The sequence below is a fragment of the Bufo bufo genome, chromosome 6, assembly GCF_905171765.1.
Source record: "Bufo bufo chromosome 6, aBufBuf1.1, whole genome shotgun sequence".
NCBI classification, from domain to species: Eukaryota; Metazoa; Chordata; class Amphibia; order Anura; family Bufonidae; genus Bufo; species Bufo bufo.
The window spans coordinates 282,105,231-282,120,280 of NC_053394.1; the positions used below are offsets into that span (position 1 = coordinate 282,105,231).

The following is a 15,050-nucleotide window of genomic DNA, read 5'->3' on the forward strand; positions in this document are numbered from 1 at the left end:
GCACCAAACGCGAGTGTGAAAGTAGCCTAAGAGGGACTGAACTGATGCATCCTGAACGGATTGCTCTCCATTCAGAATGCATTAGGATAAAACTGATCAGTTATTTTCCGGTATTGAGCCCCTAGGACGGAACTCAATACCGGAAAAGGATAACGCTAGTGTGAAAGTACCCTTACACAGCCCCAGTGCACAAGCGTGTATACATGGGGCATGAATCATGATGCAGTAAGAAACGGGCAGGGAATCATAGCAAAAAGGACAAAGCACATGAAAGGGGAAGGGGGGCCTGTTACAAGGGTTGGGGTACTGTCAGAAAAAAATCCCACCATCATGGGCGACTCAACATCCCCTCTCCTGGAGGCTGCAGTTTAAAAGCCGGCAAGCATGTAATAACCCCAAATCTCTTCTAGGGTCCCCATCTTCCAATAATGCTGCCTTCCAACAGGCAGAGGGGCATTTGGGCCTCCTCTGCACCCCAGGATATAAGCCCGTCCACAAACAACATCAACCAGCCACCACAACAGCCAATAACATTGTCACAGAAAGATGTACCCTGTTTTTGTAGCAAAACCACGACCCTATTTTGCCTTTTACCCACTGAAAACCAGCGGCCATTATTACATTGTTGCTAATCTCTAGTTGTTTTTTTGCCCACAACCACCAGAAACATGTCTTCCCGCTCCTTTACGTCGCCACCATGAAGCCACGCCGTCTTCCGGGATCGGGCTTTTACGTCTTACGCTCCTGACAGCAGTCATGTGACCTGGTCGGCCCCTCCCCCGGAGCGGCTCTTTGCTTTAGTGCTGAGCTGGTTCAGTTGCCTGTGTAGCCGGTGGCTTTCGGTGTGAGGGGACAGCAGCAGCAATGGCGGGCCGGGTAAGTGACAGTCGCCGGCATCCTGGTGACATAGTTCACACAGCATCTAGGAGCAGGGGCTGCGCCGCTTCCACGGGGAGTCAGTGGTTGTACGTGTACCTGTGTAATTGAATGGACGCCGCAAGCAGTTCCTGTCATTACTGGTGGCATCCCTGGCCGCAGCGAACGCAGCGCCTGGAAGATGCGTTAGAATTGCTGTATACCTGATATATACAGCCTCCACACACAGTGTGCGCACATCTATAGCATACAGTGTACGCAGACCTACTGGAAGTATACACATAGAGCACATATACCACTGGTGGACGTAAGGTACAGTATATGAGTAGGATATAATAATACACAGTATTAGACATAAAATAGTGCACTGCATATACACAGCCATATATGATATACATAGTCAGCTGCATAGTATATAGTATATACATAACCCATATTTCATATATGTAGCCAAATATTATATACATAGTATACAGCGTATACACAAACCTAATCATATACATAACCAGATACTATATACAGCATATACATAACCCATATATCATATACATAGTCAGCTGTTATATACATCGCATACAGCATATACATAACCCATATTTCATATATGTAGCCGGATAGTGTACAGCATATGCACAAACCTAATCATATACATAGCCAGCTGTTATATACATAGTATGCAGCATATACATAACCCATATATCATATACATAACCAGATATTATATACGTATTATACAGCATATACATAACCCATATCATATACATAGCCAGATATTATATACACAGTATACAGCATATACATAGGCAGATATTATATACACAGTATACAGCATATACATAACCAGATACTACTGGTATATACACAGTATACAGCATATACATAACTGATATTTCATATACATAACCAGATATTACCGGTATATACCTAGTTTACAGCATATACATAACCAGATATTATATATACAGCATATACATAACTCATATATCATACATAACCAGATATTATATACACAGTATACAGAATATACATAACTCATATATCATATACATAACCAGATATTACCGGTATATACCTAGTATACAGCATATACATAACCAGATATTATATACATAGTATAAAATGTATACATAACCTATATATCATATACATAGTCAGATATTATATACATAGTATACAGCATATACATAACCCATATATCATATACATAGTCATATATTATATGCATAGTATACATATACAGCATATACATAACCCATATATCATATACATAACCAGATATTACCGGTATATACATAGTATACAGCATATACATAACCAGATATTATATACACACAGTATACAACGTATACATAACCCATATATCATATACATAGTATACAGCATATACATAACCCATATATCATATACATAACCAGATATTACCGGTATATACATAGTATACAGCATATACATAACCCATATATCATATACATAACCAGATATTACTGGTATATACATAGTATACAGCATATACATAACCCATATATCCTATTCAACCCCAATTCTAGAAAGGTTAGGACACTGTGTAACCTGTAAATAAAAGCAGTCATGATTTACAAAACCCATATTTTATTCACAATACCGTAGATAGAACATGTATTGGAAAGTGAGAGATTTTACCATTTTAATCATTTTGAATTTGCCACACGTTCAGTTTTGTTTAATCTGGTTTTTGATCCCAAAATCGGGAGTGGATCATAAAAGGACAGCAGGGTCTCCTCTCTTTTTTTTTTTTTTAATCCACTCCAGGTTTTAGATTCTAAAACTGCATAAAAGCCTAAATATGTGGCAGTGCCCTCTGTGGTACTAACAGCAGCTAGGTCACATGACCGGGCACAAAAAGATCATGTTAGAGGCAGAATCTGGGGGAGGTTCACCAATCTGCGAGAAACTGCGTCTAAAAAGTGTGGAACAACTTCAGAAAAATGTTCCTCAACGTAAAATTGCGAAGACTTTGTATATCCCACCGTCTACAGTATATGGGAATATCAAAAACATCAGAGAATCTGTGCGCAAGGGACTACGAAGCGGTCAATATTAGATGCTCGGGACTACGGCCCTCACGCGGCGCTGCATTAAAGACAGGCAGGATTCTGTACTGGAAATCACTGTCTGTGCATCATGCAAAGAAGAAGCCATATGTCTACACCAGGCATGCTCAACCAATTTTACATTATGATTCATCTGACCACAGAACAGTTTTCCATTTTGCCTCAGTCCATTTTAAATGAGCTTTGGCCCAGAGAAGACGGTGGTGTGTCTGGATCGTGACTCTACACGATCCAGACACACCAGCGTCTTCTCTGGGCCAAAGCTCATTTAAAATGGACTGAGGCAAAATGGAAAACTGTTCCGTGGTCAGATGAATCGTAATGTAAAATTGTGTTTGGAGACCACAGTCACCATGGTCTGAGGTCTCAAGAGGAGAGGGACCATCCATCTTATCAGCGCACAGTTCAAATCTCTGCATCTCTGATGGTATTGGGTGGCATTAGTGCCTATGGGGTGGGCAGCTGACACTTCTGGAAAGGCACTATCAACACTGAACAGTATATAGAGGCTTTAGAACAACATATGAGCCCGTCCGGACAATGTCTCATTCAGGGAAGGCCTTGAATAGTTCAGCAAGACAAAACAACTACATACTGTATCTATCACAACAGCGTGGCTTCATAACCTATATACCCTATACATAGCCAGATATTATATTTATAGTATACAGTATATACATAACTCATATTTCATATACAGAGCAAGATACTATATACATAGCATACACATAACCTATGTATCGCATACATAGCCAGATATTGTGAACACAGTATACAGCATATACATAACCCGTATATTCTATACATAGCATATACACATATGTAGTATTTATTTTTGTTTCTTATATAGTGCCAACATAGTCCATATTGTGACCCACAATCTAATTTCCTTAAGTTTTTCATGTACACCATATTATAGAAACTGTAGTACAATGAATGAGCTTAGATTGTAGAAATGTAAGCGCCTTTTTCGGCCATGACCCTAGTTCTGACTACCGGCTTCATACAGCATGTTGTAGTGTGGACTAGAAGTCATGCTCCATATGTAAGCCAATTAACTTATCAGTATGTTTTTGGATTGTGGGTACTACCCGGATGAAACGGGGAGAACATATGGAATCCATGCAGATGCCTTGGTTATAGATATAGTATGGCATTTCACATTGTGGGTGGTTTGTGTGCACATAATCCTCTGCTGCTCAGTATAGATTTTCATATAATTTCAGTATATGTTGGGACGTGTGTAGATTGTCATCCCGGTCCTGTTTGAGCAGTGGAGATGTATGGGGGAGAGGTTGTGCTGTATACGGCTAGCAGCTGTCTATAGATGTATACTGTTATACTGTACCAGCCCGTTAGTCTGGGTATCTGTCTCCAGCCATGCAATGGGCGGCTGTGACTTGCAGGGCAGCTCGTCAGGGCACAGACTGTGCCTGCTGCTGTCATGATTTACATTCTATTACTATTCTATAATTTGTTGCCGTGTGTCACTGGTTTCCCTGTGGGAATAGTAGGCGTCTCATTCAGTTCCTTTATTTTCCCTTCCCCTGGTGGAGTGATGGAAACACAGGCTGGAGACTGCACTGCTGTGGGTTGTGTCACCACCACTAGCCGTTGTCATTGTTGTGCTGGCACTGCAGATGTTGAGAATGACTTCAGTTAGTCATTGCTGACCGCTTTGCTGAGTGGTATCGGTGGCGGTATAAATGTCTATAGGTGCCAGCTGCAGCCGTTAATGACATCCCTGCTATGTGTTGCACTACAGAGAACCTGTACCTATGAAACTGACTGACCTGTTACATGGGCATCTGTGTTGGTCCCATGTTCATATGTGCCCGCATAGAAGGTGGCATTGCATCTACTGCACCCTCTCCACTTTGACAGTCCTATTGAATTAATGGGAGGCAGACACCATGCAGCCACCGCCGGTATCCGCGACAAAATTCTGCCATGTGAGCTGGCCCTGAGGGTACTTTTGTACATAGATTTTTGCTGGTGTTTTTCTGCATTTTACAGTTTTAGAGGTGTTTTTAAATGCATTTTTTTTGCACTAACAACGATGGCTCCAGATGTTAGCCCAGAGCATCACTAACTTTAAAAAAATAAAAAAATAAAAACATTTGGTATGTCATAGAGACCCACGTTTTGAGTACTGAGACCCCCACTGATCATTAGAGCTAGGGGAGAGAAGAGTGCACATATCACACACACTCTCTCTCCTCGTGACTGAAGATGAAATCCAGATTTTAGACGGAAAAAAAGTCCTGCATGCAGTACTAAAATAACGGAGTTCAAATGTGCGTAACTGATGCACAGGATCCGTTTTTTTTCTTTATTTTTCTGTTCTAACAGACCAGAGGAGCGGAAAAATAACAGTGATATGAACTCTCCTTAACCTGTATTTCTTTCATTTAAATTCCTGCTCATTCTGGTCTTTGATGTCAAGGAGGCGGTCCTATGTGTCACGAACCAGTGGGTGTGAACCCACTGTGCCACATGTCCTACCTCCTCTAAGGGCGTTGTCTAAGTGAACCCCTCGATCTTCACAGTACCACTGTTGGTGGGGATAGACTTTCCTGAGGGTAACACCAGGTCGCTACATCTTGAGGAGAATAGGCACACGAGGCAGCTGGTCCATGCGGACCAGGTGGTACCTGAGAAAGGTACCGGAGGTACAGGTGTTGTCAGAGTCATTACCAGGAGCAACAGTGCAGGACCAAAGGATGAGGCAGAGGCGAAGTCAGACAGGCAGCAGGTCAGGGCAGGCGGCACAGGTACAGGTCAGGCAATCTGGATCGGCAACAGGAGAGTCAAGGCAAGCAGGCAGGGATCAAAACGGTAGCAGAGTTCAGAAACATAAGCACGAGTCAGGAACACAAGCAGATATCAGGAATAGTGTTGCGCGAACTTGTGTTTTAAGTTCGGCGTCTAAAGTTCGGGTTATTGAAGAATCGCGTTATGGATTCTAAATTCTGTTATGGTCCGTGGTAGCGGAATCCATAACGCGATTCTTCGATAACCCGAACTTTAGACGCTGAACTTAAAACACAAGTTCAACACTAATAATCAGGAACCTTAGCATGACACAAAGACCTTGACACTGAGGCATCTGGAAAGGGGGTTGAGCCACTTCTATATGTGCATGAGGGCTAGGATTGGTTGGCAAGGTCACATAATCCAACCCATAAAACACAGGAAGTGACGCGCGCCGGCCCTTAAGGAAATGAGCAGCAAGCATGCTGTGGCCAGGGCTTAAAGGAAACACTGGCAGCAGATCACTGCTGAACACGGCGCCCGGGACCGCGGCGGTAAGCAGGGGAACAGTGGCACACAGCAGCCACTGTTACACTATCAGTGACTGACAGCTATCTCTGTATACACAGTCATAGAGGGAAGGCTGTCAATCACTGATAGGACCGCCTCCTGGACTTCATAGACCAGAATGAGCAGGAACTTAGATGAGTAAAATAAGTTATGCTGAATCTTTCCCCATAAAACTACATATTAACCTGCTCAGCTCCTCCTGCTCTATAACGGACCTGAGCCACTGTGATAAAGCTGTTGTAGGTTTACTCCATCTATAGGCTTATTTAATGGCCATTAACAATGCAGACCGAATGAACAGTGCGCTCCTAATTAGTTTGACTAGTACGGCTGCATGGTACTCTGCCAAGTGGTCCTACCTTTAGGACTGGAGTGGACAAACCTAACCTAGGATGCTATTGTAACAAAGCTATTAGCTGGGTAAATGGGAGGCCAGGACAGGTTTTAAAGCGGTTGCCTAGGTGTTTAAAGGGGTTGTGCACCTTAAGGGGGTGTTTTGCCAAACCCTCCTTCTTAGGAGACCTGCAAAGAGAAGCATACTTATCTGCTTCCCAGTTGTAGGCTCCTTGCTCCTTCGCCCCACAGCCTTGGTTGCTCCTCTGCGCCCTCTGGATGTAAACTTCCTGTTTGATGCTACTGCAGCCAGTGATTGGCTGCATCGTCACCGAACAGGAAGTTTACATCCAAAGAGCCTGGCGAAGCTGCTGGCCCTGTCAAAGTGCAGAGAAAGTGAAGCCTTTAGGTGTAAAGGCAACGCCCCCGTTGCTCCTAGAGGCTCATTTGCATATATTAAAACATCATTTTTCTCAGCAATGTGGGCAGATATGAACATGGAACCGACACAGCTGCCAAGAGCACATACAACAGGTTAGTATTACATGTGGTCATCCAAATGTCCGCCTGACCAGGAGCAGATGTTTGTTAGTGGTTTCCTGTATTGTATTTTTTTGTAACACAGAAGTGGGGTGCCATCTTGGAGCCACTTTAACAGCACCCGGGGTGGATATATTGCAGGGATGGCCAACCTGTGGCTCTCCAGCTGTTGCAAAACTACAACTCCCAGCATGCCCACACTGTTCGCAACTATCAGCCTACAGCATAGCATGGTGGGAATTGTGGTTTTACAACAGCTGGAGAGCCGCAGGTTGGCCATCCCTGATATATTGGATCATTGATTATGTCCTCTTGTGGTCTAACTAGGAGTAGAAGGTAACTGATTACATCCCTGTTCTTATCACAGCATCTTCGCACCCCCCCCCCCCCCTCCCCATCGTGTGAAGTCTGTATTAAGCTGCTCACATGGCATCTGCATACTGATTGGGATAAATAGTCATCATTTGCATGTAAGAAGATAGCACTTGTGACACTAGGAATCATTATGGAGTACTGGTGCTGATGTGTCCTTCCCAGGGAGGGTGCGAATGCGCAGTCATCCCCGCAGGCTGCGGCCAGATTTAGCACAAGGCACCGATTCCTCAGATACCCATTAAAATCTCCTGATATGACGGAGAAACCCTGGGTGACCTGGATTCTGTGCTGCTGCAGGGATCTAGGAGGGAGGGAGGTTGGGTTTTTCCTGATAGTCTCTGAATCCTTTCTGCTTCAGCCACAAGGAACATTCTGGGTTTAGAAGCAGTTTGCATTATTTATCTCCTGCCTTACCGATAAAATCTCAAGATGGAGACCCCACATGATATTGCTTGTGCTGTCAAACCTAGTCATAGCGCTACCTCTATACCACAGTGTTTGGAGATATTGTAACATTGTTCTTGATGAGGTTTTGTTTTTCAAATTTTTTTAATTGAAGGGGTGTGTACCTGCACAGACTCACTTTATCCACTCAGTGCTGCCATTTTCAGACTGTGCAGGTACTCACCCCCAACAGGTTACCTCCCCTCTGTACCATTACTGCAGACTGCTAGCCTTTCATTTATAACTTCTAGTAGGAATAATAAAGGGATGGCACAACATAGAGCCATAAGAATAGATGCTCCAGAATTGGTATTACATGGGGAATGCATGTAGCTATTAAATTGGGCATGTCAGGAGTGATGAAGGGTCCTCTTTAAGGCCTCTTTCACACAAACGTTTTTTTTTTCCGTTCACGGAACCATTCATTTCAATGGATCTGAAAAAAAAACGGAATGTACTCCGTATGCCTTCTGTTTCCGTATTTCCGTTCAAGGATAGAACATGTCCTATTATTGTCCGCATAACGGACAAGGATTGTACTGTTCTATTAGAGGCCAGATGTTCCGTTCCGCAAAAAACGGAATGCACACGGACGTCATCTGTATTTTTTGCGGACCAGAAAATACTGAAAGACATACTGTCGTGTGCAAGAGGCCTAAAGCTGTATTACAGTTGCCGATATTTCGGACGATAATCGCTAACGAGTTTTCACATGAACGCTTGTTAGTGATCATCTCCCAGTGTAATACTTCCACAGATTTTTAAGCATGCTAAAAAATCTGCGCTTGCCGGCAGCAAATCGCACTGTCTAATAGCGATCTGCCACCGGCAAACCACTATGCAGCATGGGGATGGCATAGCGATCGCTCCTCTCCATGTTTCGGAGGAGATCACTGCATGTAATAGCAGTGGTCTCCTCCGCTGGTGAGCAGCCGATTGCCGGGAGGGAACGCCTCCCGACAATCGCTTGCTGATCTGCCTGTCTAATGCAGGCTTTATCCAAGTCATGTCTCAAGGCCTCTTTTAAAAGGTTGGACATTGACTTATAGGATGGCAACCTTACATCTGGTGGCATTAGAGGCAGAGCTTTTTAGGAGCTCATTTGCATACATTTTCCCCAGAATTCCAGAGGAGTGTTACCTATGATGGATTCTATAATCTCAGGAATTAACACATTAGTATTGAATGGAAGTTGACCTGTCGAGAACAACTGCTCAGACCGAGTAGGAGGAGGAAAGATAGATGGTGCCCAGTTTGACAAGCTTATGGTGTTAATCGGTCAGCCGATTACAGAGATGTATCTAAAGCCTTAGGGATTTTCTCCTTGGTGTGGGCAGGAAGATGATGTGACCGGTGGTACCTTATGTGGCCCTAAATTAACCCTTTAAGCTCTGATAGCACCTTCTTACAAGAAAACATTTGCCTTCTCCTACCTTGCTATTATCATTAGTCCTTTGCCCATGAGTCGTCCTCTTCTGTTCTTTACGTGCCCCTCCAAGTATACTCTCCTACTCTGGACATTGTGCATGGAGACACCACTGAACGTTGAGCATTAGAGCAGCCAAAATGACTGTATGACGACGGGCGCAGAGTATTGTGATTATTAGGGGCCATGAACAATACACACTGGGCATGGGGCAACCAGCGTGCTTCTGTGTCTCCATGCCAGAGACTATGCCTGGAGCACAGTTTATAGGCACAGGGAATATTTTCAGAATACGTTTATCAGTTTTTTTTTTTTAAAGCTGAGTGACTGCCAATGTAATATTCACTAAAGAAGCCATACAGTGCCTTGCAAAAGTATTCACCCCCCTTGACTTTTTTTGTGTTTTGTTACATTACAGCCTTAAGTTCAATGTTTTGTTAATCTGAATTTTATGTGATGGATCAGAACACAATAGTCTAAGTTGGTGAAGTGAAATGAGAAAAATATATAAATAAAACTATTGAATAGAAACAGAAAATTGGCATGTGCGTATGTATTCACCCCCTTTGTTAGGAAGCCCATAAAAAGCTCTGGTGCAACCAATTACCTTCAGAAGTCACATAATTAGTGAAATGATGTCCACCTGGGTGCAATCTAAGTGTCACATGATCTGTCATTACATATACACACCTTTTTTGAAAGACCTCAGAGGCTGCAACACCTAAGCAAGAGGCATCACTAACCATACACTGCCATGAAGACCAAGGAACTCTCCAAACAAGTAAGGCTGCGTTCACACGGGCGAGATTTCCGCGCGGGTGCAATGCGGTAGGTGAACGTATTGCACCCGCACAGAATCCCGAACCATTAATTTCTATGAGGCTGTTCACATGAGCGGTGATTTTCACGCATCACTTATGCGTTGCGTGAAAATCGCAGCATGCTCTATATGCTGCGTTTTTTACGCAACGCAGGCCCCATAGAAGTGAATGGGGTTGCGTGAAAATCGCAAGCAAGTGCGGATGCGGGGCGATTTTCACGCACGGTTGCTAGGAGACGATTGGGATGGAGACCCGATCATTATTATTTTCCCTTATAACATGGTTATAAGGGAAAATAATAGCATTCTTGAATACAGAATGCGAAGTAAAATAGCGCTGGAGGGGTTAAAAAAATAATAATAATAATTTAACTCACCTTAATGCACTTGATCGCGATGCCGGCATCTCCTTCTGTCTCCTTTGCTGAACAGGACCTGTGGTGAGCATTCATTACAGGTAAAGGACCTGTGGTGACGTCACTCCGGTCATCACATGGTACGTCACATGATCTTTTACCATGGTGATGGCTCATGTGATGACGGGAGTGACGTCACCACAGGTCCTGTTCCTGTAATGAATGCTCACCACAGGTCCTGTTCAACAAAGGAGACAGACGAGAAGCCGGACTGCGCGATCAACTGGACTAAGGTGAGCTAAAAAAATTTTTTTTAACCCCTTCAGCGCTATTTTACTATGCATTCTGGATTCAGAATGCTATTATTTTCCCCTTATAACCATGTTATAAGGGAAAATAATACAATCTACAGAACACCGATCCCAAGCCCGAACTTCTGTGAAGAAGTTCGGGTTTGGGTACCAAACAAAGTTATATACAAAGTCCCTTTTAGAGACCCTCGGGATATTATTTATTTATACTGCAATGGTCTGTGGGACCATAAATCCCTTTAGGGGTCCCTAACTGATATTTAAAATCATATCTTTATTAATTCATTTAAAAAAATCAAAAAGACACACGAAAAAGGGGGAAAACAATTAAAATTGTCAGTAACAGTGAAATAGGAGATCATTTTTCTATTGCTACTGGTTGCTGACCACAACCAATTATCGCACCTAAATGTCTGTGGAGTGCATAGGGAACATTTATTCCAATTAGAGTCGTAGTAGTCTGTTCACATTTATTCTGTGAGGGTCCCAAGTTGGTTTATTCCATCCAACTTGTTCCTATGGTTGGTATTCACTCTGATGTTGTACACTCTGGCGTTCCCTAATAAAGGGCTCTGCCACCAATAGTGATTACGTCAGACCTGCAGAGAGCCTCCACTGTCTAACTCCTGTACAGAGGGTTGCAATTTTATTGACAGTGTTGCTACCCCTTAAAGGTTGCCACTATTTGTAACAATCTACAGGTTAACACTCTGCTCACTATACTTGTTTCCTTAATATGGCTATGCTGTTTCCTCTATTTCTGTTGATAGAGGTCAGTATGGCACTACTCTATACCTTGTCCCTCACTCTGTTCTACTCTAACTACCTATGCTGCTCATAGGGCAACCACTCAACTTTTCTCATTTGCGCTGGAACTGTCTAAAAATTAGCCGCACTATACCACCCCTCCCGACATGTTTCACCACGAACTGTGGCTTCGTCAGGGGATGTGGGGTATGTGTATGCGCGCGCTCGTTGAGACCTCCCTTTATGCTTTCCAAGGTTCCGCCCTCCTATCCCTTACGGCCAATCACCAGCCATTCACTCCGGTCAGTACATGCGATAGCAAACAGGAAGCGTCTGCTGACGTATATCCTGTGCGTTCCCTTGTTCCGCCTCGTCGCAAGTGCTGACAGGTAATCAATTACCGATTTTGCTTATGTAGTGGTCATGTCGGTCTGTCAATGGTAAATGCGATCACACTCAGTGTCCGCCCCTTCTCAATGACGTATCCCTTCCATGACGGCCAATCATTAAACCGTTCATAGTGAGTGTGATCACACACAATGTCCACCCCTTCTCAATGGGATACCCCTTAACCCGTTCATACCGGTCGAATGGGATAACTAGCGTATGCTGTAGGGGGGTTACAATAAAAACCTTATATCAATAGTCTTACTCCATCACTTAATATCAATCAAAAAAAATATATATATATATAGCTGATACACATCCCTCACCTGCAGGTGGACATAGGGGTGCATTTATAATTATGCTCCAGTTTATTCTAATGTGACTGCCGTATGTCTGTACCTACTGTTCCAATTTAATCATTTCACTGGAACACTACGTGTTGCAGTCAATAGACATGTAAAATGATATATGAGAAATCCCACTCCACACCTGCAAGATAGGATGGTCGAACTATTCTTGGTCCGTTACACCTGTGGATTCAACTATACATCCATTACAACTTCCAAAATTACCGAGATGTAATACAAATGGAGTTACTATTTTGATTAAGATCACCATTCACAGACTGTACATGACACATTATTTTATTCTATGGAGGTTGTGCTGTGACTGGCCAGATCCATTTACTGTTTAAACTAGACTAACTGCCTTGTATTTAGTGGGTTAATCTGCCTTGGATATGTACTGGGGTCTGTTCACTTATTTTTCCTCCTTTTTATTATTTTGCTGTCATATTATTTTTTCTCTTTCTACGCTCTCTTATTATTCTATAGTCTAATTAAATAAAGGCTGTGTAAGAAAAACCTTCATTAAGGCCTCCTGGACTCAGGGTCTGCAATTTATGTATCCATCTGGCCTCTTCCTGCAGAAGTTTCACATCTAAATTGCCACTTCTAGGTCCCAGAGTTTTCTTCGTCAGTCCCCAGAATTTTAGGACTTCAAGATTGCCCCCATGGGCATATGTAATGTGCCTATAGAGTGACGTGTCTTTGCCTGTATTTATGGCACTGATGTGTCCAGATATTCTACGCCTCAGCTCCTGTGTGGTTTTACCCACATACAACTTAGGACAATTGCAAGAAGCAATATAAATAATACCACTGCTCCGGCAGTTGAAAACTTCTCTTATTGTATACTCACGTCCATCTATGGGGTTTCTGAATTTTTTTACTCTGGGTAGATATTTACAAAAACAGAAGACACCCCAAGGTATTCCGTGAGGGGCATGGCGAGTTCATAGAAGATTTTTTTTTTGGGCACAAGTTAGCAGAAATAGTTATTTTTTTTTTCTCACAAAGTCTCCCTTTCCGCTAACTTGGGAAAAAAAGTTCAATCTTTCATGGACTCAATATGCCCCTCAGCGAATACCTTGGGGTGTCTTCTTTCCAAAATGGGCTCATTTGTGGGGTGTTTGTACTGCCCTGGCATTTGAGGGTCTCCGCAGTCATTGCATGTATGGCCAGCATTAGGAGTTTCTGCTATTCTCCTTATATTGAGCATACGAGTAATGAGATTTTTTTTTTTTCGTTCAGCCTCTGGGCTGAAAGAAAAAATGAACAGCACAGATTTCTTCATTCGCATCGATCAATGTGGATGAAAAAATCTCTGCCAAAAAATGTGCAAAAAAAAAGAGGGGAAAGGCGTCTGCCAGGACATAGGAGCTCCGCCCAACATCCAAACCCACTCAGCTCGTATGCCCTGGCAAACCCGATTTCTCCATTCACATCAATCGATGTGGATGAATAAATCATTGCCGGAATTTTTTATTTTTTTTATTTTTATACAAAGTGTTTGCCAAAGCATATGAACACCGCCCCTCAGCTCATAAGCCTCGGCAAACGTATCTTTTTTACTGCAGAGGAGAAATCTCGTCTTGCAGCGCCGCATACACTGACTTTTGTGTAATCTGACAGCAGCGCAATGCTTCTGTCAGAATGCACATCAGTGCTGCAGCTGGTTCATCGGTTGGTCCACCTAGAAGGTAAAAAAAAAACAGGCCGCAACGCAATAAATTTATTAACATTAACTTTATATAACATTTGAACAGAACATTAACTTTTATAAACTTTATTGAACTTTTGAAACAGAACATTAACTTTTTTGCTTACCTGTGATTTTTTTTTTTTTTTTTTTTTACCTTTAGAGGACAAACCTCTCCTTCCACATGGGACAATGTGCAAAGCGCAAATCGCCCAGAGATGTGGCGAAGTACATTATGCACTTTGTCCCAGGTGAAAGGAGAGGTTTGTGGCAGCTCTGTGTGAAAGGGCCCTAAGACCCCTGTGTGCCTGTCCTGTGTCACGCAATCCCTATACTAAGTGTACCTGTGTGTGGAACTTGCGGAAACACTTCCCTATGCATAGGGCAGGCTGGTCAGGACAGTCAGGACAAAAAAAGGTGGTGTCACGCCTTATTCCACCCCTGCTACAGACACGACATCTTTTTCTTGGGGAACGTTGAGTTGGGGTACCAGGATAGACACTGGGGAAGTGTCTGCCATGTAGCCGGCTCACTACATCAGGGACTTGGGGCACGGGCCCTCCTGGATACAGGATTTCCGAAATGATCTCTTCCTGGAATTTTAGGAAGGATTCTGTTCTCCCAGCCTTACTGTAGAGAACAAAACTATTATATACAGCCAATTGAATTAAATATACAGACACCTTCTTATACCAGCGTCTGGTGCGGCGGGACACTAAATAGGGAGCCAACATTTGGTCATTGAAACCCACCCCTCCCATGTGAAGGTTATAGTTGTGGACAGAGAGGGGTTTCACAATGACTCCAGTTGCCCTTTCAATTTGGACAGTCGTGTCTGCGTGAATGGTGGACAAAAGGTAAACGTCCCTCTTGTCCCTCCACTTCACCGCGAGCAGTTCTTGGTCACACAAGGCAGCCCTCTCCCCCCGTGCAAGTCGGGTACTAACGAGCCGTTGGGGGAAGCCCCGGCGACTAGGTCGC

The 15,050-nt window shown here is 43.3% G+C and overlaps 1 protein-coding gene across 1 annotated transcript in view; it reads left to right on the forward strand.

Annotated features, from left to right (window-relative positions):
* The first annotated feature begins 757 nt into the window (after positions 1-757).
* Positions 758-15,050, forward strand: part of NSF (N-ethylmaleimide sensitive factor, vesicle fusing ATPase) — an 81,112-nt gene continuing 66,819 nt past the window's right edge. Inside the window, exon 1 of the mRNA XM_040436142.1 lies at positions 758-876. Coding sequence (XP_040292076.1) covers positions 865-876 — 12 coding nt within the window. The 5' untranslated portion in view covers positions 758-864. The remainder of the gene's footprint in view (positions 877-15,050) is intronic.